The 24,724-nt window shown below is 45.1% G+C and overlaps 1 protein-coding gene across 1 annotated transcript in view; it reads left to right on the plus strand.

Moving 5' to 3' along the window:
* CLIC5 (chloride intracellular channel 5) overlaps positions 1–24,724 on the plus strand; it is a 106,741-nt gene that overhangs the window by 40,671 nt on the left and 41,346 nt on the right. The window contains exon 2 of the mRNA XM_008263000.4: positions 20,131–20,240. Within this exon, the coding sequence (XP_008261222.1) occupies positions 20,131–20,240 (110 nt within the window). The remainder of the gene's footprint in view (positions 1–20,130; positions 20,241–24,724) is intronic.

A 24,724-nucleotide genomic window follows, 5' to 3' on the forward strand; every position in this document is an offset into this window, starting at 1 on the left:
TAGGAGGTGGCTACTCATCAGCAGCTAAGTTACTTTCTATTTTGGTACAAGTATTTCTTTTACTTTAGTCTTTGTTCTCCTGTATCTGCTACACAACAGGCCAGTGGGCTCGAGCTTACTAACATCTTAGATCCACAGGTCAGGCTTGTGTCTCCCAGAGCTACACCCTTGCTCTCCACCAAGTTCTAAGTCAGAGAGTTTGAAGGCACAAGAACAAGTACCCTAGGGAAGATCACAGGGATTTTCCTTTCCCTGTTTTCTCTCACTTTCGTCCCTTTCCTTTTATTTCACTTTATTTAAAATTATAAAACATTGTGACAAGTTGAATGCTAGATAAATACATTCAAATGTATTTGAAACAGCTCATAGGAAAATGAAATTAAAAGGTACTTTATTTTGGTGCAAAAACTTCGGTACAAAAAAAAGCCATGCATACAAGAAGTCTTCAAGAAATTTATGGAAAATGGGTTATTATGAAAAAAATGATGCATGGATTTCAGCAAGTTCTGCACCAAAACAAACTTGCCTTTTCTTTTTTTAGAAATTTGTTTATTTTTATTTGAAACTCAGAGAGAGATAGAGATAGAGATGATAGAGATAGATGGCAATGGCGAGAGAGAGAGACAGAGAGAGACAGAGAGAGAGAGATCTTCTATCGATTCACTCAACAAATGCTCAGAACAGTGGGGCTGGGCCAGACAAAAGTCAGAAACCCAGAACTCCATCTGTTTCTCAATGTGGGTGGCAGGAACCCAAGTACTTGAGCTATAATCTACTGCCTCCCAGTGTGCACATTAGCAGGAAGCTGGATTGGAAGTGGAAGCAGGACTTGAATGGAGGCATTCTAATATGGGTGCTGGTATCCCAAGTTGGTTTAACCCACTGCACCACAATGCCCACCCTAAACTTATCTTTGAATTCCATTTTCCCACAAACTTTTTGAAGCACCCTCATAGTTCCACAATATTTTACCTGTAATCCTGACATTCAAAACTACTCTGAAATTGGAATGTTCTTTCATAAATTTGTAGAGATTCATTTGGAGGCAAAATTAACCTGAACTTTTGGAGGTACAGAGTAGTCTCTTAAGTGTCGAGGTGAGAGAAGAGGGAATGGTAATGGACTTGACTGCCAGGTACCCCAGAGCCTGCTGCAGATGGGGGTGGAATTTCACATTTATATACGCAGCTGAATTTTGAAATGTATCTGGTCAAAAGGATTTCAGACATTTCTTTGCCTGAAACTACATAAAGAGAATATTAAGACTGTCCCTTAGAATCCTCAGCTTATCCAGCTATCATTCTCTCTACCACACACATACACATACATACACACACACATACAGATTCATGAACACATCAGGATTTCATTTTTAAATTATATTCACTGTTTTATGACTTACTTTGTTTTCTGAACATGATATTTTTTCCAAATAATATATAAGAAGGCAACTCATTATTTTTAATGGTTGTATGCTATTCTGTGATATGGCTGTAAGTTACTGCAGTCAACAGTTCTGCTATCAATGGACCTCTTGTTTATCATGTTTTGCTTTTTAGGCTCAAATATTAGTGATTATAAAAGAGAATGTTATTTACAGGGTTTAACATACATATGTAGGTGTGCTTAATGTGTGTGTGTGTGTGTGTGTGTGTTGGTTGGATGGCAAAGAAAAGTTTTCTCCCCATTACGTAAGTAGAAACCCTGACCCAGAGGACATTTATTTGAAAAAAGAAAAAGCTGAGGCAATGTATCAGCTGTCTTATTAAGCTGCAACATGCAGGCTTTCTCTGCACTGCAGTTTATGGGCAGGTAGCCTGCCAAGGCCCAGCGCTGCACAGCTGTGGGCACCAGGAACTCCCAGGCAGGTGACTTCAGCAGGCAGAGGTGAGGACCTGCTTGAGATGAACACGCTCAGTGACTCCAGGCTCGGCCAGCTTCAAACAGACCAGCAAAGTCATGGAATTTCAATAAATAATTTAACCTCAGCTCCGGTGTCAGCACCGTGTTCACTTTCAGCACCGGGCTGCCATTGTTATTTGCAAGCAGGTCCCTCCTCCACACGAGTAATGGGCCCTTGGCTGAGATTCCCTGACATTTATTTCTAGAATGCAGTGAGGCCAGATTGCTAGGTATAAGAGAAAAGATTTTTTTTTTCTAAATGGGAGTTATGTGAAATCCAGATGTGGAAAGATGCAATTTTTTAATAGAAAAGCTACATATCACTGATCTAGTGCATTTGTTATAAAGAAATTTGCACTGTTGCTAGAAGAGGTCTTTGTCTCCAAAAAGTTGGAAAGCCCAGTCTTCTCAATCCCTGGTAGGCATTCATCACTTAGAGACCTGGTAAAAATGCAGACTGTGATTCAGTGAGCATGAGGCGGGCTTGGGAGTCTACATTTCTAAGATGCTCCTATGGAATGCTGATGTCAAGGCTGTAGACAACCCAGAATTTCCTCCTCTTAAGAGGGCCGTGGCTGGAAGTTTTGGGGAAGACAGAAAGTTCTTAATGGCACTCAGTTGAGGTGTGCATTCATGTTCATTTTCTTAAGAGGGCTTTAGTGATGCAGAACATCGTGTTCCAGCTACGATTTTCAGTCTGCTGGTGAAGGACTGGGTATGGAGGTTGTAGGTGCTATTATTGTGCCTCATCCTTTCAGAGTACTTGCAGGTGCATTATCTCCTTTGATCCTCGCAGAGGAACTTGTGAAGCAGGCGGGCAGCTGTTATTATCCCCAGTTACAGATGAGGGAGAGAGCTTGGAGGCCAGTTCATGCCATTTATATTTTCCGGGTTTTTTTTTTTTTAAGTTATTTTCCAGCTGAAAGGATAGAGACAAGAAATGCCTTGCTAAGGGACAGTTACTTAACCACAATGCCATAGAGTGAAAGTCCCTGATGATTACACACTCCAGTTACCTTAAATCCCCAAGACCTTGCTTGTCCTCAGTCCCATGGTATGTCTCTGAGGCTGGGGTCTTTGCATGCAAGCTACACTTTGAACAACTAGAATGGATATGTTCCAGCCAGCCCTGAATGCTGTCACAAACTAAAAAGAGAAAAATCAAACAGCATCTGTTTTATGACTTAGTAGAAAGAAATCATGTTAAAGAAAGGCGTTTCAAGCATTATTTGGGAGAGCATAAGAGAAAGTGATGCTTCTCATATTAGCTTTGTCTCATTTCTTCTAAGTCTTCAGCACACCTCTTCTCTCTGGGTAAGCTGTCTACAGAACCCCATGAAAGGTCAGCATTATAAATAAAACATGCTATCACCAAATGATGTTCTCATTCTTTCTCACTGATCCCTGTTGAGACCTCAGAATGTTCTCCATGATGCTTCCATTAGGCTCATCCAATAGTTGAGAGGTAAAGCACAAGTTGCCATTCTTTTATCAAACGCTAATTGGAAGGGACTAGCCCTAAACATAGATAGCATCTGGCTGCTATTCATGTTTGAAGGCCATTGCATAGCATCATCTGTGCTAAACATAGCCCAACAATAGTGGGCTTCCTTCCTTAGCTGGATCGTGTGAGCAAAGGGACTTTGGGTCATCCTGCCTTACAATGGTAGGGATCGTCCTGGGGTGGGGACAAGATGAACACAGTAACATTTTTCATGAACAGGCACAGCTACTCTATTTGGTTGCCTCTATCTAAATGGAGTAACAAGTCCATGCTTTGATGACTAGCAACAGTTACACACACTTCTACTAGACCCAGGATGCAGCCATTTCTGGTAGAGCGGGAAATGCATTTTCCCCTCTTCTACTTTGCCAGTAAACCTTGATTTGGTACTCCCATCCTAATATGAGTATCCACGGAGTGGATCCCTCAAATCAAGGTTTACTAGTGCTTGTGAATTTGAGTAGCTTGAAAACATCATAGCAAATTCTGAGCCTCCTGGAAAGGTCCCGAAAGATGGGATAGAACAGCTCTTGTACCTCATCTGACTTGAAGTTGACTCAAGGGTACAGCTGTGTATCTTTATAGCAGCCACTTTCAGCTTTTTTCTCCTAGACATGAAGTGGAGAATTTGTGTTAGCACTCTTCAGAAGCAACAACCACTTCTAACTTTCCTGTGTCTGATTAAGATCGCTGGACAAGTGAGCAGACAGCCAGTTGGCAGAGTTAGGCATAGCCAGTTGTCCCTTCGTTCTACAGGTGAGGATGTGGAAGGCCAGATGGAGGCAATGACTTGTTCAGGGGTCTGTTTATTCTGCAGAGTAACAGGGAACTGCGTGCAAGTCTTCTGACTCCCACTGGTCAGGCAGAAAGCAGGTGGGCACTCTGTGTCTTGTTCCTGCAGAGAAGCTTGTGGTGGGTTCAAGAAAATTTGCTCTTCTGAGAAGAAACACTGACTCCTTCCTCTTAGATTGTGGCTTCCTGGGTGATGGCCTGGCCTATTGTGTGTGTGGTATAATTACTGGGGTAGGTTTATTTCTTTATTGAGGTGCAATAAATAGAACATTTCCTGCCTTAGTCTGCCATTTGGAAAAGGTTTTCATTTCCTCTTTTGGCTTAGGGGATTACAAAAGACAGACTCCTTTTCAATTATAGCTCAGCTTGAACTTGGACATATATCCCAGCTGAAAGCAAGTTCAGATTGACTTTTTCAAGGCAGAGAAAAAAACTGGTTCTCCTTGGCTTGGTTCCCATGTCTATAACTGGGAGGCTATTTTTCAAAGCTCCTTTCTCAAGCAGAAGATATAACCATCTGGGACCACAGTCTTCATGGTGAATTCCATAAGAACTCAAAGGAAATTAGTTGAGTGGGCTCATGTGACAGGCGCACATGGTTGATATGAACATTTCTCTATTACACGATGGTATAAAGGCTTTTCCTAGACCATGGCCTTTAGCGTCCTGGTTGGGGATGTTGAGAAGGAGGAAGGGTGGGTCTAGGGAGCAGAAGCACTGGGAAGACAGTCGACATGCTGAGTGCTTCTCTTGGCCAGGCACTGTTCTCCATCTTACTTGTGTCTCACCCTCCACTTACCTGTGGGGGGAAGCACAGTGTGGAGAGGAGTGGCCCAGACCTCTTCTGCCCTCCCCCAACCCCACCCCCAGGACCCCAGGAGTTGCAATGTCTCTGCTTCTTGTCTTTACCTTGGGTGAGTCCACCACGTTAGAACAGATGTGGATTAGAATCCACGCCCACCTATGACCAAAATATATTTTCCTGTGTCTTTCAACAGAGTGACAGGTAAGCAAGAATTAGCAGAAGTCTCTACAGTTGGCTTGTGGAGGAACTCAGTTCTGTCTCTCATATCTTCTTTGGTGGTGTCTAAATTATATACACTGATGATTTTGACGGAGACTTCAGCCATCTCCATTCAAGTGCAAATGCCACCCCTACCCATTAGTCATCTGTGTGACCTTGGAAAAGTCATCTGAACTTTTTGAAACTCAGCTGACCCAGTCGAAAAAATGAAGGGGTTGGATGAAGCTGGGGGATCTGGGAGACAGGGAAAGCCCTCCAAAAAGCATGTTTCTGCAACTGCTTTTTTAAGAAATATGCCCAAACCCTACTGAAAGGTGTTGGAGGCAACACGTGAGAAATCAAAGCCTTGAGGCAGCTGCTGAAGGTGTCACAGGTGGTTCTTGCTTTGTGGCCTCATTTTCCCTCCAATCTAAAGTGCTGGCCCCAGCCCCACAGGTCCTCCTGCCTGCCCACAAGCTTCCTAATCCCCACTGCAAACTTGTGTTCAGCCCATGCCATGAGCCAGGCAAGATGCTGCGTGCTGGGGGCTATGCTGGTTTAGGGATTTTCCACATAGCCATGGAATTCTCACAGGCAAAGAAAAGACTGAGTAACATCTACCTTCTTCCAGTCACATTTTATTTATTGATTGATTGATTGACAGGCAGAATTAGACAGTGAGAGAGAGAGAGACAGAGAGAAAAGTCTTCCTTCTGTTGGTTCACCCCCAAAATGGTTGTTACGGCCGGCACTGCACCGATCCAAAGCCAGAAGCCAGGTGCTTCCTCCTGGTCTCCCATGTGGGTGCAAGGCCCAAGCACTTGGGCCATCCTCCACTGCCCTCCCGGGCCACAGCAGAGAGCTGGACTGGAAGAGGGGCAACTGGGACAGAATCCGGCACCCCAACCAGGTCTAGAACCCGGTGTGCCAGCGCCGCAAGGCGGAGGATTAGCCTAGTGAGCCACGGCACCGGCCTTCCAGCCACATTTTAGGAACATTTTGGAATGTCTTTCAAGACCATCCCTTCTAATTCACCTACTTTAGAAATAAAAAGTTAAGGCCCAGAGAGGAGAAATTACTTGTCCAAGACCACATAACTTTTGCCAAAACGAGGTCTGGAATGTAGGACTCCCAACCCTCCACTTTTTGTTACACTGCCCTGTCTTACTTAAAGCGTTACCCAGACACTCAATTCATAGAACACCTTGCTTCTGCAAACATTCTAAGACCTTGTTGCATGAGTCTAGAGAAGCATAACTATTCCACATTCCTGGCATTCAGATTGAAGAACCTTCCTAGAGTCTCCCCACTCCCAGTTAATTAAAAATAAATGTGTTGTTGGTTGAAGTCTTTGCAGTATTTTAAACAGAAGATTTTAAATGGAAATTAAAGCAGTTTTGTGATCGGAAGTACCCCCTCCCCAGCCTGGGACACCCCTTGTATAAGCTTGGCATTGTGAGTTGCAAGAGGTACCAAGTCGGCTGCATCTCTCAAGAGATATTTTATGAGTTATGAAAATCTCTAAGCCTGGTTTCTCAAGACCTCCAGGAAGCTACTATTGCTTTTTCCCCTCCTTTCCCAATCCCTCACTCAGCTTCCGGAAGTGCCAGAAATCGCCCCAGGCAAGCTTCATCCCCTTTGTTTGCATCTGGACTATAACAAATAAAACTACCCTAGGAGGAGTAGGAGTTTAACAGCTCTCCACAGTTCTTATTCAAATGTGAATGCTTTCAGAGCTGGCATTCAGAAATGCCAATAGGGAGAGATCATGTTAGCCAAGGGCGACCAAGAGGGTTAGAGACCTTGAGGATGGGAGTAGTAGGCCCAGAGGACATGGGGCCCCCAGACGATGGACACTTGGCTGCTCTGTGGCTTTGTGTGTGACTAAGCTGGAGTCCTCAGAATAGAGGAAGAAAGGGGACTATAGAATTCCTAGCAGATTTTCCTGATAAAAACAAGGGACAAGACCAATTGCTTGTCCTTCCCTATACCTCCACATTGTGTAATCCAGCCTCTAGGCATATGCTAAGTGTGCTGCTGCTTCTGCCTGGATTTAATCATTTTTTTTTTAACCTTGAAATCTCATATAAGCATCATTGCTTCCCGCAAACATTCCCTGAACCCTCAAATGGGCTCCTTCACATGCCTCCCCTACCCATGTGCTGTCATTATCGCCCCTCAATTATGATCTGATCATCACCTCTCTACCTTCTGCTGCCTCCGTGCTATGTCTGCTTCTCTAGACAGGAGCCATCAGCACTACATCCACAGTCTTGGCACCAGGCAAGCTCTGGCTGAAGACACTCATTGGCTGTGTGAGTTGGCGTTAAAGCCTCCTAGTATTCTACATAGCCAGGAAAGCCACACACAGGACTTTTTTTGGGGGGGGGGGGGGAGTGGGGCTTCATGTTAGAAGCAGGCAAGTTTCTAGCTGTTGGTGGCCAGAAGAAAGTGACTGAGAGAGAAGATGTGGTTGACAGCTTATCACTCTACTCACCCTGTGAGAGCCTGAGTTTAGTGGCTGGGATTTTAGTACCTAATCTCAGTGTTCTCTGTCACTCTCAGGGAAGAGCTGAAGAGCTATGTGGGGGTGGCGGTAAGAGGGCTCCACCACAAAAATACCAGGTGGTAAGAGAAGCTTGTGGCATTGTTTAAGGATGCATTGCCTTGAGGGTTTCCAGATGTCTTTACCCAAAATATGTTCTCCCTTCTCTGAACATCTCAAAATTCCTTTCAGGGCCTATGCAGGAACTGAAAGGGGTGAACAGCAGCACAGAAGTAGGGTTGGAGGAAGGAGGGGACCAGGATATGAGGGAGCTCCTAGAGTCTCTGATTCTGTGAATCTACAGTGGGCTCAGGGAACTCTTCTCTTGGCTTGCTCATTTGGTTTTAAGGGTTTCTTGGGTGATTCTATTGTACGTTCCCAGTTGTGAGTACCACTAGGTCAGAAGTTGTCAGTCTTGGCTGAACATGACTATCACCTAGGGAGTGGACGCTTGAGTCCTATTTCAGACTAATTAAATCAGAATGTCCAAGAGTGGGACCTGGGCATTGCATTTTTAAATGAATATTAGGGTAGATTTTTTGAGCTCTAGAAACATACTTGATGGACAAAATGTACTGATTTTACCAAAAATATTAATGCTGTAATTTGATGACATTGATTAACACATATCATGATTCCAATTTTCTTTTAGTGGCATAGCTTCTAATCTCTCACATTTGTGAGTTGGGGGTTGATGAGTCTTAACTGAGTCCAGCGGGGGGATAGCATGACAGATTTTATGGTTTCTCTACAGTCTTATCAGATTATCCTATATATATATATATATATGTATATGTATATATGTAACCTTATAGTATATTCAAATCTCAGCATTTAGATGTCCAGAGCAGTGGGAGGATGAACAATAATTGAAGAGTCTCAGCTATCACAGAACCAATCCTTTGTAGGAGAAGCAGAATTCAATGCCCAGATACCCACGTGTGGCATGAAGATTGTAAGCATTGCAGGCACATTCCATGAATGCAGTCGAAGCAGATTCATGATCAAAAGTGGAGCTGATCTCTATAGCATCTTGGGTAACAAATAAGTAGTATGTCGAGGGAAGGAAGTAAAACTTCACAGTGGCCTCATTAAGTAGAAAATATGATTCCTGCATTAGGGTTGGAATTCTCTTGGGAAGGTTTACGTGAGAAGGTTTCTTCTCCAAATTAAACCCATGTGACTATAGATTTGTATCATTTTTTGGTTTCCTGTGCTTTGGTACATTGCTGGGGTAGAATTCCAGCTTTCAGTTTTCCTGATTCGAGCATTGAGAGCCATAATCAGGCCTAAAGAACTGCATGATTGCCCCTTATATATTTGTGACCAGGTTCCCAAATGTTGAGAGAGTACACTAGGCTTCAAAAGAGGTCTGCCAGAAATCGTTCACAGGCCTAGCGCCTCTGCTTCATGCATCTGTCTTCCTTGGGTTTCAACTCTTCTCATCCTTAGTCCCTGAAATCCTTGGAAAGAATGTGATTGGTGGGAAAATGTTGTCCTTCACAGCAACTCAGTGGCCTCATTAAAGAGCAGACCTGCAGGTACCTACAGCTGTACCAACAGCTAACCAAACATGAGTCACTCGTCCCCTCCCCCTTCACGGGGAATGCATGAGTGACCCAGGTTAAGAACACTCTTCTCTGGTCAGTGGCCTGTGGCTCTCGTTCTTCCTGTGTTCGTTTTCTCCATTGAACTTATGGCTTCACTCATAAAACTGTGGGTGCCAAGGTTGAACTTTCGTGCCCTCAGAAAGAGTTTTCATAAGGCCATGGCATTTCAGGCAAAGGAAGGTTCCACAAACTCTTCCTAAATGTTTGTCTTTGGTGGTTAGGATGCAAACTGTAAATTTATAAAGCAAACACTGTATGTTTTACATGTGTCACCGTGCAGTGGTATAACAGCCCTGCAAAGCAGATATTTCTACCTCTAATTGGAAGATAAAGAGCCTGAAGTTAGGCGGATGTGGGAGTTATCTGCTGAGTAACAAACTATCCCAAAATGGAGTAGCTTTAAACAATGGCAGCATTTATTTTGCCCATGAACATTCAGTTTTGCCAGGGCTTGGTGGAAATGGCTAAGTTTATCTCCCTATGTGTATCTGGGACATGAAAGCTGGTGTTGGGGAGAGCAGCAGGAATCATCTGAAGACTTTCTTTTTTGCATATCTGTGGTTGATGCCACCTGCCAGCTGAGAACTTAGCTGAGACTGTCAGCCAAAGCACCCCACAGTGCCTCTTCCTGTGCTCAGGGATTCCTCACAACATGGTGGTTAGGTTCTCAGGGCAAGCATCCCAAAGGGGAGCCAGGCAGAAGCCGCCACATCCTTTATGACTCGGTGTCAGAAGTCACATGCTTTGTCATCTCTGCCACATTCTAGTCTTCTAGACAGCCTCAAAGACTCTTCTCAATGCCAAGAAGAGAAATAGGGCCTCTGTCTCTGGTTGGGGATGTGAGATAGTTCTGGAGAGTATATAGGACTGGAAATAGTGCTGTCACCATTTGGGGAAAATGACATCTGCCACTCATTCCTGGTTGGTGACAGGCAGGGATTTGAGCCCAGATCGGCATGACTCTGTTCCATGCCCTTGACACTGTGCCACTGAATTCCTGATGCTGAGGATTCAAGCCTACCTCTTGTGCAGTGGAGTTCAGCTATTCAGTGTTACACCTGGGCTTCTGAGCCAACAGAGCCAAACTTAGAAGCTTTGGCCTTTAGGGCCTCCCAAGGCAAAACATAAGTTTATGATATTAGAGTATGAGAGCCATTTGCCTTTCAAAGTGCGATGGGAGCACTTGGAAGCCGCAAAAAGGCAATGAAACTCGTATTTCTTGAGCATCTACTGGGTTCTGAGAGCCCCACAAAATAAGAAAAACAAAATAAGTCAGCAAGTCACATGCATGCTAATGAAGCTTACCAACTAGATTGTTAGTAGGACCAATCTTTTGGTATTAAAAACAGTAAAAACAAGGAATATTATCTGACTTTTACTTGATACTCCTTAAGTATCTAGTAACTCACAAAATATCTCATTGAAATGAGAAACTCCAGGGGCTGGCTCCATGGCTCACTTGGCTAATCCTCCGCCTGCAGCACCAGCATCCCATATGGGCGCCGGGTTCTAGTCCCGGTTGCTTCTCCTCCAGTCCAGCTCTCTGCTGTGTCCTGGGAAGGCAGTGGAGGATGGCCCAAGCACTTGGGCCCTGCACCCATGTGGGAGACCAGGAGGAAGCACCTGGCTCCTGGCTTCAGATCGGCGCAGCACCACCATAGCAGCCATTTGGGGGAGTGAACCAACAGAAGGAAGACCTTTCTCTCTGTCTCTCTCTCTCACTGTCTATCTCTATCTGTCAAAAAAAATAAATAAATGAAACAAAAACAAAACAAAAAAGACTAAAGAGCAACAAATCATTATTTCTTTTCCATGCAATACAGCAATATAAAAAAATGAAATGAGAAACTCCAAAATAATATGTGATGTTGAGTGAGATAAAATGGGAAACGCAATTAATCTGGAGGACTGGGCAAGCAAGCCTTGCAACCTCTCAACCTTCTTCCTTCCTTCTTTCTTTCCTCAGTCTCTCTCTCTCTCTCTCTCTCTCTCTCCCTCTCTCTCTCTCTCTAAGCTCAGGGCAAATCACATGGCCTAGGGTCTAGAAGCCACCATTATTCCTGATGTGGGGGAATGTCATCATATTCTCAGGGGCAGATGAGGTCCCCAAAGGCACCAGGCCTGGAAGGAGAGGAGCAGTGAGCTGGAGAGCTGAGCAGGCAAAAGCCAGGGAGAGGAGGGTGTCAAGGAAACAGTGGAGAGGGCCACAGGCAGCATCCACTGCATAATTTGCAGGACCCCCTACAAAATGAATAGCAGGGGCCCTTTACTCAGAAATGACTAGGAAAGCCTAGACAGCAATAGAAGAGCATGGAGCCCATCCGGGAGCAGTGCTGAGTATGCGCCCCACACAACTGTGCAGAGTGTGTGTCCAGGAGGCTGTCCCCTGCCATGTGAAAGCCACCACGTGGCAAGGAGGCTAAGAAGCTTCATTTTAAAAGTAAGGGATAGGGGCTGGCGCCATGGCTCACTTGGTTAATCCTCCGCTTGTGGCGCCGACATCCCGTACGGGCACCGGGTTCTAGTCCCGGTTGCTGTTCTTCCAGTCCAGCTCTCTGCTGTGGCCCAGGAGGGCAGTGGAGGATGGCCCAAGTGCTTGGGCCCCTGCACTCACATGGGAGACCAGGAGGAAGCACCTGGCTCCTGGCTTTGGATCAGCGTAGCTCTGGCTGCTGGGAGTGAAACAATGGAAGGAAGACCTTTTTCTCTGTCTCACTCTCTAAGTCTATCTGTCAAATAAATTAAAAAAAAAAAAAAAAGTAAGGGATGAAGAAAAGGTCCAGTTATGAAACATCAGGTGGGATGAAAATACAAAGAGAAAAAAAATACAAGACTGGCTTAGCCTACAGAGATTCTGAAAGAGAATAATTTCAGAAGAGGTTTCTACACAGACGCAGGATTGGCAAGAGGTTTAAAAGAGACCCATTCACTCATTCAAAGAGGCAGACATGAAAGACGAGGGGGAAAGCCACGTGGGAGTGGAAAGAAGGGACTGGGGGAAGGGGCCTGGTGCTGAGTTGGAAAGGGCAGGGTTTTCCCAGAGAGCGTGAGTGAGGGCGGAGGGCGAGTGGAGTCACAGAGGCAGGGTAACAGGAAGCCCAAGGAGGCCTGAGCACAGCTGTGTGATGCACACATAAAGCTGCAGGCAGCCAAGGGCCCAAAGCCACTGACAGACCAGCCTGCTTTCTCAGGGCCAAAATGCAACCCTTCTGCTTCTGAGAATTAAGCCAGTAGTCTTTGGGTATCAGGGTGCAACCTACAAGTTCTTGTCAGGGCCTAGGCAACAGCTACATCCAGTTGTTTATGAAAACATCAGGTAAGCTAAGTGCTGGCAACAGACGATGTCACCTGTCTCAAGTACTGCTTTCACATTCACCTTGGGATGATGGCTTATTCCATGTGTCAACTTGCCTGGGCCAAAGGGTCCATATAGTTGGTCAAAAATTATTCTGGACGTTTATGTGAAGGTGTTTTTTTGGACGATGTTAACATTTAAATGGGATGGACTGTAAGTAAAGTGGAATATCGTCCATAATGTGGTGGGCCTCATAGAACAAAGGTTGACCTTTGCGGAAGACAGAATTCTGCTGGCAGGTGGCCCTGGTACTCCCAGGTCAGTCTTCCCTGAGTCTTCAGCCTGCCGGTCTGCCCAGCAGATTTTGGACCAATCAAGCATCCACAACTGCGTGAGCCATTTTCCTTAAGACGAATATCTATCTATATCTATATCTATATCTATATCTATATCTATATCTATATCTATCTAATATTTCTACCTGTATAGGTAGAGTATCCCTAATCCAAAAGTCTAAAAGTGTCCCAATTCTGAAACTTTTCGAATGCTGGCAAGTGTAAAATTCCACACTTGCCTCCACGTGCCTGGTTGCAGCCAAAATGAAAGTACATAAAAATACTGTATAAAATTACTTTCAGCTTCTGTGTGTGTAAGTGGCACATGAAATATAGATGAATTTACTGTTTAGACTTGGGACCCTTCCCCAAGATACCTCATTATGCACTCGTGAAAAATTCCAAAATTCAAAAAAATGCAAAATCGGAAATACTTCTGGTCCCTAGCACTTTGAATAAACTCTGCTCAATCTGTGTGTGTGTGTGTTTATACATATATATGGATTTAGACATAGATATAGCTATTACAGGAAATGCCTGTCCCTCTTGCTATTCATCTATCCATCTTCTATCTATCTATGTTGTCTTTCCCATTTCACTGGAGAACCATGACTAATATACTCGGAATGTTTCATATCACGTACGGGCAGCAGTCTGTATAGTTGATTCAGCCTTGATGCTCAGATTTAGATAAATGCTGACAAACCCCTGAAGCCTCAAATGTACCCTATTTTGCCACTTATTTATTAAATGAAAAACACCTGAGTGACCCTAATGAGTGAGGCTTATTGAGACTGTGGAGAAAAGGAATGTTGACTTCTTCAAGGCAGACCTTCTTATCTTCTTGTGGGCCACAAATCACCCAAACACATCCTTGCTAATGGGAGGCTTACTAACCAAATGATTGGAAGGACAGATTATTTGATATTAAAAAATAATCATAATAAGGAATATTGTCTGAATTACATTCATAAGAGTGGGCAGCTCCAAATATTGTCTGTTTAAAGAAAAATTCTCTTTCATGTGATACAAACACAGTTCAGCACTGTGAGTTATCTTATATTCAGGTAGACTTTACCAGATTGACACTATTTGCTATAAGATAGCAACAGCCTGTGTAATGATCTAGGAATTCGGAATTTTATCCCCAATTGTCCATGGGACCAGGCTGTGCAGCCATCGGTCAATCATTTAACTTTCCTAGCCCATTTCCTTAGCAGTAAAAAGAAACCTGGACGATATCATCCCAAGGGCAGTTCTAACCCCACTGTTGTAGAACTTCTATCTGTAAACTCAATTGCTTAATCACTGGACTCTTCAGGACCAGGAGTCATGGCCCAAAGCAATAAAAGTTGCTCTGTGCTGTAAATGGGGACTGACTGAGCTTGCTGGAGAAAAGTGAGGCTTCTTTCTTAAAACCTTATCGATGACTTAACTTTGCCAAGTGCTTTAAAGAATCAAGATGATAAAAATCTTGATTTTGAAATATCAGCCATCTAAGCATCTGTATGGTAGTCTGGATCCCATCAGGAGAGTAACACCAAGCAGTGGATTAAATACAAGTTTAACATAAGGAACTAACTATGATAAGAGACTAAGCACACATGTAAGGAAACTCTCTCTATGGCACCCCAGGGTTATGGCAGGGAAGCCAAGGCAGAGAGCAGGCAGTCAGCAAGGGTGGCCCAGCTGTGCAGTAGGACACAGGTGTCAATGGGACAGGAGGCCTGCAGGCCACATGGGCTTGCAGAGGGAGTGGCAGATCTTGTGGACACCTTGGCCACAGGCAGGCTGCATGGGGAGGCTTTGGCTTCTGTGTTGAGAGAGCTTTGGAAAGGTGATTCGCCAAGCTGAGGCTGCAAGTTCAGAGAGGGACTGTATGCTGGACCTGCAGTAGAGACCTCTCTTGGCCGTCCTCATACCCACACTGCTCATCCCCAGCTACTCTTCCTCCACCAATGTCCTTTCAGGGCTCTCTACTGAGAAAGCCAAACTTGGATCACTTAAAGGGGAAATACTTTTATGTTGTGATTATTTTTTAACTTTAATTAATTTATTTCAGAGGCAGAGAGACAGGGAGAAGCAAAGAAGTCTGCCATCTGCTGATTCACTCCCCAAATGCCTACAACTGCTGAGACAGGGCCAAGCCAAAATTGGGAACCAGGAACTCAATTCAGGCCTCCTATATGGGTGGCAGGGACCCAATTATTTGAGCCAATAATATTGCCTCCCAGGCTCTGTATGAAAAGGAAGCTGAAGTCAGGAGCTAGAGGTAGGTGTCAGGCAATCCACCATGGGATTTAAGCATCTTAAACAGTATCTTAACCAATTGGCCAAATACTTACCTAAGGAGATATATATTTTTTAATTTTTGTTCATCTATTTTCAGCTATTTGAAAGGCAGAATGAAAGAGAGAGAGAGAGAGAGAGAGATCCTCCATTGACTTTCCAGATACCTGCAGCAGCCCCGGAGCTGAAGCCAGGAACCCAGAACTCTAACCAGGTCTTCCATGTGGGTAACAGGGACCCAAGCACTTGAGCCACCATCTGCTGCCTGCCAGGATGCATTAGCTGGAAGCTGGATCAGAAGCAGAGTAGCAGACTCAACAGAACCCTTAGATATGGGATGCAGGTGTCTCAGCAGCAGCTTATCCTGCTGGCTGCACCACAGCACCCACCCCCAGAGGAGACATTTGTAAAGACATGCTCCCCGTTCTCACAAAGCCTGCATTGAAGAGTGAATTTGGAGCTGAGAGGCGATAGATCATTAACTGACACAAGCTTAAATGTCACCTGATTATTTCCTGCTATTCCTTCTTGGATCTTCTTGGAGTAAGTCTTCCCTCTTCCAGACCTGGGGACCTTCCCATGGCTTTTGGCCAATTATCAGCTTCCCCTCATGGTCTGGAAACCAAGCTCTGCATGCCGAGTTTCATCAGGGGATGTCTTAAACCAACAGTTCTCCCATGTTTTTCTTGGATCTCAGGGGGCCCCAAGAGGCTTTCAAGGGTTCTCAGAGGTCACAATTATTTTCAAAGCACAATTAAGATCGTGTGCTTCTGTCTCTGGGGTTGGCATTTCATGGATAAAACAGCTGATATTTCAGCACAAATCCAGGCAATGTAGAAAGGGCACCAGTAGTCATCATGTAAAAAAAAAAAGTCAGCCTAGGCTATAAATGCCCCTGATGAAGCAGTAAAAATTATATAATGTAATTAAATCCTAACCCTTGCATACATGTCTGTCAAATATTCTTGCTGATGGAATGGGAAATGCACACAAGCTCTTCGGCTGTATTCCAAAGTACAATGGTTGTTGAAGAAAAAAGCGCTGTGCAGCCCAGCTGTCCACTGAACCGGCTGCTTCCTTCACAGAGCACGGTTCTTATCTGAAAGAGCACCTGACAGAGAGACACGCTATGGCCACTGAGACTTAGTACTTGTCAGACACCAACTGGAAAATCAGTGAAATAAGCTTGTCATTTCAAGGACATTACTTGGAAGTATTTATTACCAATGATAAAATGCAAGCTTTCAAAAGGAAATTGGAATTTTGGAAAGCATATATCTGCCACCATTAGTTTTCTTATATTTAAGTTTTTCTTATGATATTGGTGGTGATGCTAATCAATGAAATTGCACACACACACACATACACACACATTACAATGAAATGTGTAGCACTGTGAAAATCTGCATAACTCAATGAAACACTATTTTCCAGATGAAAAATTCATATGTTACAAAAATCATTCCTGGGAAAAACAAGTACAAGTTTGGTAGGTTAGTTTTAGTGGGACAGAAAAAATTGCATGTACATGGTTTCAAATTGTTCTTATGTATCCACCTTTAAGAAACTGCTACTTGTTGAGTTTCGATGTGCTGTTAAAGAACAACATCTAGGCTGGTGCCACGGCTCACTAGGCTAATCCTCTGCCTGCAGCAACGGCACTCCGGATTCTAGTCCTGGTTGGGGCGCTGGATTCTATCCCGGTTGCTCCTCTTCCTGGCCAGCTCTCTGCTGTGGCCCGGGAAGGCAGTGGAGGATGGCCTAAGTACTTGGGCCCTGCACCCACATGGGAGACCAGGATGAAACACCTGGCTCCTGGCTTCAGGTCGTCGCAGCGCACGGGCCGTGGCGGCCATCTGGGGGGGTGAACCAATGGAAGGAAGACCTTTCTCTCTCTCTCTCTCTCACTGTCTAACTCTGCCTGACCCCCCCCCCCAAAAAAAAAAAGCAATATCCAATGTTATATGAAAAGACCATCAAAATACTCCTCTCTTATTGCCAGCAACATATCTGTGTGAGACCAAATATTTTCAAATGCATAAGCCAGCTTTTATTAAGCCAGATCTTGTAAAAATTAATCAAAATTAAAGATTGGCATGTAGTGTAGCGGGTTAAGCCACAATGTTGGCATCCCACATAGATACCCGTTCTTTTCCCAGATGCTCTATTTATGATCCATCTCCCTGCTTATGCATCTGGGAAAACAGCAGAGAATGGTCCAAGTGCTTGGCCACCTGCACCCACATAGGAGACCCAATGTAATGCTTGGCTCCTGGCTTCAGACTGAACCAGCCCTAGCCATTGTGACTATTTGAGGAGTGAGCCAGCATGTGGAAAATAAATCTCTCTCTCTCTCATTCTTTGCCTCTCCTTCTGTCTCTGTAACTCTGCCTTTCAAATAAATAGTCTTTAAAAGATAAAAAGATCATATAAAAATGTAAAACAATGCCACTCTTCTCATTAAATTTCTTTTGTTTTCGGAAAAGATAGTTGTTTTATACTAAAATGTTACTTGCATTAACATGTAAACATGTTCATTATTACAACATTTAAATAAATGAGTACATATTTCAAAATTTCTCATCATTTGGCTTACATATATGACAGTGCTTTAGAAAGTTTGTGGAAAATGGAATTAAATCATAAGTTTGCTTTGGTGCAAAAAATATTTGAAATTCATGCATATAAAGTTCCTTCAAAAAGTTTATGGAAAATACATATTATATTGTGGCTGGCGCTGTGGCGTGCAAGTAAAGCCGCCACCTGCAGTGCCAGCATCCTATATGGGCGTCAGTTCGAGTCCCGGCTGCTCCACTTCTGATCTAGCTCTCTGCTGTGGCCTGGGAAAGCAGTACAGGATGGCCCAAGTCCTTAGGCCTCTGCACCCATGTGGGAGACCTGGAAAAATTCCTAGCTCCTGGCTTCAGATTGGCACAGCTCCAGCCATTGCGGCCAATTGGGGAGTGAACTAGCAGATGGAAGATATCTCTCTCTCTCTCTCTCTCTATCTCTCTCTCTCTGCCTCTCCTCTCTCTATGTAACTCTTTCAAATAAATAAATATCTAAAAAAAGAAAAAGAAATAAAGTACATATTATGAAAAAACTGTGCATGCATTGCAAAAACATTTTGCACAAGCATAAACTTGTCTTTTCCACAGCTTTTTGAAGTACTCTTGTATGGTGAATATTGAGAGCCATAAATCACATAAGCAAAATCTCTTTGGACTCATCATCGTTAAAAGCACAAAAGGGGGACCAGCATTGCAGTACTGTGGGTTGGGCTGTGGCTTGCAATGCCAGCATCCCATATCCAAGGGCTTGTTGGAATCTAGACTGCTCCATTTCCTTTACATATATATATATATATATATATATAGAGAGAGAGAGAGAGAGAGAGAGAGAATTTATTTATTTGAGAAGTAGAGTTACAGTGAGAAAGAGAGACAGAAAGGTCTCCCATCCACTGGTTCACTCTCCAAATGGGCACAGCATGTGGTGCCTCCCCATCTGAATGCCACAGCAAAACACACCCCAGGGCGAGAATTGGGCTTTGGGTATGCATTTCTTTTTCTTCTTTACTTTCAAAAAAAAAATGTTAGTGAGTAATCATTTCTGAGTGTCCCTGGGAGTTTTTGCAGCTTTGCAAGTAAGCCTAGGTACCTTCCCTCCTGTGGCCCCTGTCAGCAGAGCCCCCCCCCCCCCCCCGGCACGGCCAGCAGATGGTGTCCAGGGCAGCCAGCATCAGAGGCCATGACCAATGGGTTATTCCTTCCTTTGAGCATCATGTCAGGGTCCAGGGAGCCACACGGCGGGCATGAAGGACACAGACCAGGCCTTGCACCGCTTTTGTTTGCTCATGTGTTTCACTTGACAGAAATTCCTTATAAAACTCATGGTCCTGCCACCTGCTCAGCAGTGTAGTCAGAGAGATGCATGCTTCAGATGCAAAACAAAAAACAGGCTGTTTTGAGTAGGGCCGTGAGAAGGAGAAATGAAACATGAGCCATCCACATGTGCTCAGCCATGCCACCATTCCTGTCCTACATGTTCCTGTGACCCTCATCCCCACCCCACCTCACAGAAGGCTGTGAGTCCCTGAAGAAATGTCTTTCTAAGTCTCCTGGGCCATCTTCTCCAGTGCCTTACACTCAATCCATAGTCAATGTGCTATTTGGTGAGTAAAAGGATAACTGAACCATTGAGTGGCTTACAGCAGTCGGAACCAAGTGGTGGCTTATTGATTGGTGCCTTGAGCCTGCTACCTAGCCTAGATATAGGGAAACAAGGTCAAAATCTGAGGCATTTGTACTCGTGATATCCTCATGGAGCGAGAACCAAAGTGTGGAAGGGGGTGAACTCTGGAGGAACATATTTTGGCTAGGTACAGCCAAAGGAAAGCACTGTTAGAACTGAAAGAACTGTTAGAGTGGTGTCCACAACAGACTGGTTGAGAGATACAAATGATTGGTTAATGGAGAAATTTAAGCATAGACCAGATGGTGTCTTGGAGGTTAAAATTTGACATGTAAGCATCATGTGCATTAGACTATGTGACTATGTTGGAAGTCTCTTGCCCTAAGAGGCTAAAGTTCCAGGGTTTAAGAAAGTTATGATTCTACAAAATCATCCTGCTGGAAACCCAAGTTCAAGTCTGCAGGTGTTTTTTGAGCCCTAACCCAGGGCCAGGAATTGCTCTGCACAAGCATTAGAAAGACGAAGATGACTAACAGAGGGCCATCCCCTGGCCATCAGGCAGGGACAGGGCTGCAGTAAGCTCTCTGCAGACAGGGCTTTGGCCCCCCCTGCTTCTTGCTGGTACACACGTGCTCACACAGGACCCTGCTTCTCTTTCTAGGCTGGAATCGATGGGGAAAGCATTGGCAACTGTCCCTTCTCTCAGCGGCTCTTTATGATCCTTTGGCTGAAAGGAGTCGTGTTCAATGTCACCACTGTGGACCTGAAAAGGTAAAAGACACTGTATTCGTGAGGAATATGTTTACTGCAAGGCACAGAGAACCTCTGGGGATCAAGGAAAAGCCTTGCCCTTCATCGTCCAGAGGTGTGTCGTGGGCATTTGGCCTCCCAGATGGGCCAGCTGCATCCCTTATTGGAGTGCCCGGGTCGGAGTCCTGGCTCCACTGCTATGCCATCTTCTAGCTGCAGAGATGGAAACCCACATGGGAGACCTGGACTGAGCTCCCAGCTCCTGGCTTCAGCCCCACCTATTGAGGTCATTTGGAATATGAGCCAGTAGGTAGGAGCTCTTGCTCTCTTTCAGCCTCTCAAAATTTGATTGATAGATAGATAGATAGACAGATAGAATATATATATATATGTATATAAAATCAGCATATATATATATATATATATGGCATCATTCAGCATCGGTAGCCATACTCTCTCCACTCTTCCAGAATGCATGATGCTGTTTCCTCTCTTCCACTTGTTTTTCACATGTGGAATAGCTGTGGCCCACTCCTTGAGCCTTCAACCTTCCTCCCAGGTGATCTTGGCATATCCCCTCCTCATCTTTAGCTGAATTAATCTGTATCCAGGGCTCCTTATTATCCCTGTCTTTCCATTTGGCTGTTCTGTTATGGCTGTAGACTGTATTGTCTAAGAGTTGGACTCTTCTCCCAAATGCCTATGTCCCTCCAGATTCCAGGCACTGGACTATTTGCAGCTCCTTTCTCTGGCCACCTCCATTTTTGATTAGCAGCTGAGTCCAGAGTATTCTCACATGGTACCAACTCTCACCCCCACACTCTGTTTTTCGTTCTCAAAGGCCACACAGTTTTGGTCTCACCACTGCCAACTTGACTGGTCTTCCTCCTTCCAGGTTTTCTTCTCTCTCTCTCTCTCCCTTTCTCTCTCTCTCTCTCTCTCATCCATTCTTTACATCATCCTAAAGTTGTGGCCCTTAAAATAGAGCTTTAACCAAAAGGCTCCCCTGCTCAGAAACACATATTGCCTCTGGAACAAATGTACCCAAAGCTGTAGCTGTTCTCTATCATTTTTTGGTCCCGCCCCCAAGTGTCTCTCAGCACTTCTCACTGTGACCTCTGTACCTGGCAGGCTGGCCTACTTTCTGTTCTTGTTCCTTCTAGAATCTAGCCCTCAGCTGGGATGCTTCCTCTATCTAAAACAGCTCCTCTCCTCATCTGAGCCCCATGCTCAGCATCAGTCCCCCCTACTCACTGAGGCCTTCTCACCCACCCCCACCACTCCCTCCACCCCCACCTAGTACACACTGTCCAGGTTGCCTTGTGTTGTGAGTTAGCACCTCACCCAGTTATGGTATCTGCAGTCCTAATGCCTTACAACCCATGAGTGCTTCCCCGTAAATAAAACAATCACATAAGGTCCAATCCTGTGAAGGAGGTCACTATTCTCCATTTTGTACAAGGAACTGAAGCATACACATTGCAATGATTTGCCCAAAGTGCCCAAGAGGCTGCTACTAGGAACCTTGGTTCAAACACTATGCTTCTCAAACATCAGTTATGAAGTTTGTGTTGTCTTCCATATGAGACTTTGAATCCCTCAAGGACAGGCTAGGCTCCTGTGTTGGGTTACCTTGTACCCTTCCTGTGACCTCAACCACTACCTGCCAAATACATGCAGGTGCACCTGCTAGGCAATCATTGTCTGTGAAAGCAAAAAGGCAGGATGCCTTTGTACAGCTGGAAGAACTGCTTCCTTCACTGGAGAATCAGAGGTCTTTGGATTATTGTCTGAAAGGGTGGACTCAACCATTCAGGTCAGAGTGGGAAAAGGGCCACCCCACATTCTTCAGAGGCTCTTTTTGCCCTTCCTCATTCCCCCATCTGATCCTACCAACATCCCTGTGAGGTAGAGCGGGCAGGTGGCACCACTCCAGTCTCATGGAGAAAGAAGCAGAAAATTGATTTCTTATCCTGGCAACACCATTTATGGCTGAGTGACCTTGAGCTTTTCTGGGCTTCTGTGACCTCACCTGGATGAGGGAGATAAAGCAATGCCTTCTTCATCAACAGTGTTGCAGTGGGGACTTGGGGAGGGGACAGCATTGCTCCTGGCCATAGCAAGTGCTCCCTTCACGTTGGCTGCTGCTGCAATTATTGCTGCACTCATGGAACTGGCGAGCGACCCAGTCAGGAAAGGAAGACAGATGCGCGTTAAATAATAAAATGAGCCCTCGCACTGTGAAATTCAAGGCTAATGATATAATTTCAAGTATAAATGCTGAAGGCGGGGGATGGTTTGCTAAAAGAGGGTTATACCCGACTGGAGCGCCCTGTTGAGCTGCAGCAGCCGTAGGCTGTACTTCCCAAGGGCATCTATTGGCCGTGCTTCTTTGGCGTCCCAGGGAAAACACAGCCACTGCTGCTGCTGCCACCGCCACCACACACTGTACCTTTCTGCCCCAGAGAGGTAACCACAGAGAACTTACATCAGCGTAGATTACCCCCTTGCTGTTGAGAAGGCAGCATTGCTGATCTGTGTCTGCTCCCCACGTGGGAGGAACAAGTAAAGAATGTCCTTTGGTCGTCTGAAATGCAGAACACACACAAGGTAAACAAAGGGACCAAGCCAGTCAGGCTTTAAACACTTTTCCTGGCTCCACCAAGTGCCACAGAATGTGCAGGGAGAGGGTGTGGGTCAGAGCAGGACCTGGGAGTCGCACCCTAATTGAAATTCTTCTTGTCCCCTCCCAAGCTGCTTACGCCAGGAATTTGTTTCATTCCAGCCTCCTCTACTCCCATTGTTTACTTTTTGACAGTTCCTCCTTCAAATGTTTTCCACGCCCAGCTCCCACAAGAAATGTTGCATGCTGGGAGAGAGCAGCAGGGGTGATCTGAGTTCAGGCCCTGCCCATGGAAGTCTCCGTCTTTCTTTCTCCTCTTCCTTACTCTTTTCTTGGTGCCACCATCCCCTCTCCCTCCCCAGTCCCCGCACCTGCCAGCCCTTCTCCCCTCACTTCGCTCCATCCTTGCTCTGGCATTCTGAGCAGCTGGCCGAATCTCAGGCACACACCCTGAACTGGGCCCCTGTCAAACACAAGGTGACTCCTTCATGCTCCAGCAACAGGAAGTCCCTACTCACAGGTGGTCTGTTTGCTCCCCGCAGCGAACCAGGAACCCCACTCAGCATCGCTGTGGGCAGGGACCCCAAAGTTCTGTGCATCCACCCATCCACTGTTCATTCATCCCGTTGGACCAGTGTTCCAGGATTTCACCCTATTCTCCATCATCTGAATCTTTCTGTCTGGATAATTTAGAACATCTATCTCTCTTCTTCCCTGCAGTGGGGTCGGGGGCTGCACTATTGGCTTTAGTTAGCTTACATCTCTCTCAGTGCCTGATTCAGATTCTTTCCAGGTACACTGAGACACTCTCTGTCTCCTTAGGGACTGAATTTGCTAGCTATTAAATGAGGGCCAGTGTTGTGGTGCAGCAGGTAAAGCTGCTACCTGCTACCTGTGACACTGACATCCCACCTGGGCACTGGGTCACACGTCCCAGCTGTTCCACTCCCCATCCAGTTCCCTGCTAATAGCTGGGAAAAAAACAGCAGAAGATGGCCCAAGTTCTTGGGCCCCTACCACCCACATGGGAGACTTGGATGAAGCCCCTGGCTCCTGGCTCCTGGCTCCTGGCTCTTGGCTCCTGGCTTCAGCCTAGCCCAGCCCAGCTGGCCATTGTAGCCAGCATTTGGGGAATGAATCAGCAGATGGAAAATATTTCCCTCTTCCTCTTCTCTCTCTCTAACTCTGACTTTCAAACAAATAAGTTAATCTCAAAAAAAAAAAAAGTTTGTGGTAAATGGAATTAAAAGATAAGTTTATTTTTGTACAAAAACATTTGCACCTCTCATGTATCTTGAATTGTAAGGCTTTCTCCTAGGCTTCTTCTTACCCAGTACCATGAGGTTCTTCATGCGGAATTCTTGGTGGTGGCCTAAATGCCATTTTGTAAGAAATAATATTGAACTTGGGCCTGTCAGACATAAGCCCATGAGTTTTCACGAGGATTTACAGTATGTCCATGTTCAAAATGTAGCAATAAAAAGCATTGTAGTCTCTATTTTTTTAAAATATATTTATTTATTTGTATGAGAGGCAGAATTACAGACAGAGGGAAAAACAGAGAGAGGTCTTCCATCTACTGGTTCATTCCCCCAGTGTCTGCAATGGTCAGAGCTGGGCTGATCCGAAGCCAGGAGCCAGGAGCTTCTTCCAGGTTTCCCACGCAGGTGCAGGGACCAAAGGACTTAGGCCATCTCCCACTGCTTTCTCAGGCCATAGCAGAGAGCTGGATCAGAAGAGAAGCAGCCAGGACATGAACCAGTGCCTATGTGGGATGCCGGAGCCAAGGCAGAGGCTTAGCCTTCAATGCCACAATGTCGATCCCATAGTCTCTATTTAATAGTTTTGTTTATTTTCATGGCTAACTGAAGGCCATATCATG

The sequence above is a fragment of the Oryctolagus cuniculus genome, chromosome 5, assembly GCF_964237555.1.
Source record: "Oryctolagus cuniculus chromosome 5, mOryCun1.1, whole genome shotgun sequence".
Lineage (NCBI taxonomy): Eukaryota > Metazoa > Chordata > Mammalia > Lagomorpha > Leporidae > Oryctolagus > Oryctolagus cuniculus.